We start from the raw sequence: 1237 nt of genomic DNA on the forward strand, positions 1-1237 counted from the left end.
TTTTGATATAACGGCCATTTCTTCCTCCACAAGCACAGTTTGTCTCACCATCCTGTGTTTTTGCCGTATGGGCGTAAATTGGGTGAAGCGAGGTAGCTGTCAGCCATGCTATTGTCGCGCTGTGATCCGTGTACAGTGTGTTCAAATACAGTAAGAGCTCACAGGTTTGAGATCTGCTTAAAATTGGCGATTTAAAAATGACATTTTAGGAGTAATAGTGCCTCTATAGCTATATTTAATGCTTTGTTTGTGATTAAGGTGGGAATGACAGCCAGGTGTTTATTTATTATGTTTTTTTTATGATACATTGCATATTAGAAGGCAGTAGCCCTTAATACATCAGCAGCTGTAAAGGGAAACAACCCAAAATGATCATATTTATCCAATTAGTTGTGAGAGACTTAAAGTTAAACTGATGTGAATGTCATATTGCAGCATCCTTTTTGACCCCCACACAAACAGCATAATGCACACAATGTGTCATTGACAGGGTAAAGACAGATGCAAATTAATTAAAAAAGAGGAATTACTGTGTGAAAGTTATAGGACATGATCTTAATAAAAAAGTGTGCGTCCTATGTATTGGCATGTCTGATGTCTCATCACTGTTGGTGACTAATCACCGATAACTCATCACATCGGTCTTATGATAAGGTCAGTCATCGGTAATAACTCCACTCAGTAGAAGGAGGTTTTTTGAAGTTTTGGTGGTAAACCGAATCATTTTTGCTTAATGTGTTTGGTGAAAAGACACCAATACGGCTGATGTCTAGTGTGAATTGTGCATTAAATCACTGCCGTGCCCTGTTAACCCACACCGGTCGTGAATTTCTCTGCAGTGTCCTCGTGAGGAATCGGAGTTAAGAGAAGTGAAGTGACAGCCGGCAGGTAGCTGGATCAGGATGGCGGCCGTAGTGAACTACTCCCCGCCTTGGTGGGTGAACCTGCTTCACCGGTTGCCCCATTTCAACTTGGAGTTCCAGGTTGTGAGCAGTGACTTTCGACCGGAGGATTCAGAGTACCAGAAGGTAAGACAAGTACGGGGGAATAATTGCCTCCCACTCAGAATTCATCATCCCCTCCATCATGCAGCATCACCTTATCATCCCACCTCCTGCCACCTGCCCACGCTGTAATTTCACAGCGGAGTGGCCAAGTGGTGACTGAGGCTGTCCTGTAACTAGAGTTGTGGATTCCCTCCCTGCGTCGATCAATGCTGTGAGTGTGTGTGTGTGTG

The 1237-nt window shown here is 43.7% G+C and overlaps 1 protein-coding gene across 2 annotated transcripts in view; it reads left to right on the forward strand.

Annotated features, from left to right (window-relative positions):
• The window catches only part of ttyh3b (tweety family member 3b), a 23924-nt gene that overhangs the window by 372 nt on the left and 22315 nt on the right, over positions 1–1237 (forward strand). For both annotated transcript variants that reach the window (XM_035660201.1, XM_035660202.1), the window contains exon 2: positions 840–1028. In XM_035660201.1, coding sequence (XP_035516094.1) covers positions 903–1028 — 126 coding nt within the window. In that variant the 5' untranslated portion in view covers positions 840–902. The remainder of the gene's footprint in view (positions 1–839; positions 1029–1237) is intronic.

This window comes from Morone saxatilis, unplaced genomic scaffold (genome assembly GCF_004916995.1).
Source record: "Morone saxatilis isolate NCDOM2014 unplaced genomic scaffold, NCSU_SB_2.0 Contig17, whole genome shotgun sequence".
Lineage (NCBI taxonomy): Eukaryota > Metazoa > Chordata > Actinopteri > Moronidae > Morone > Morone saxatilis.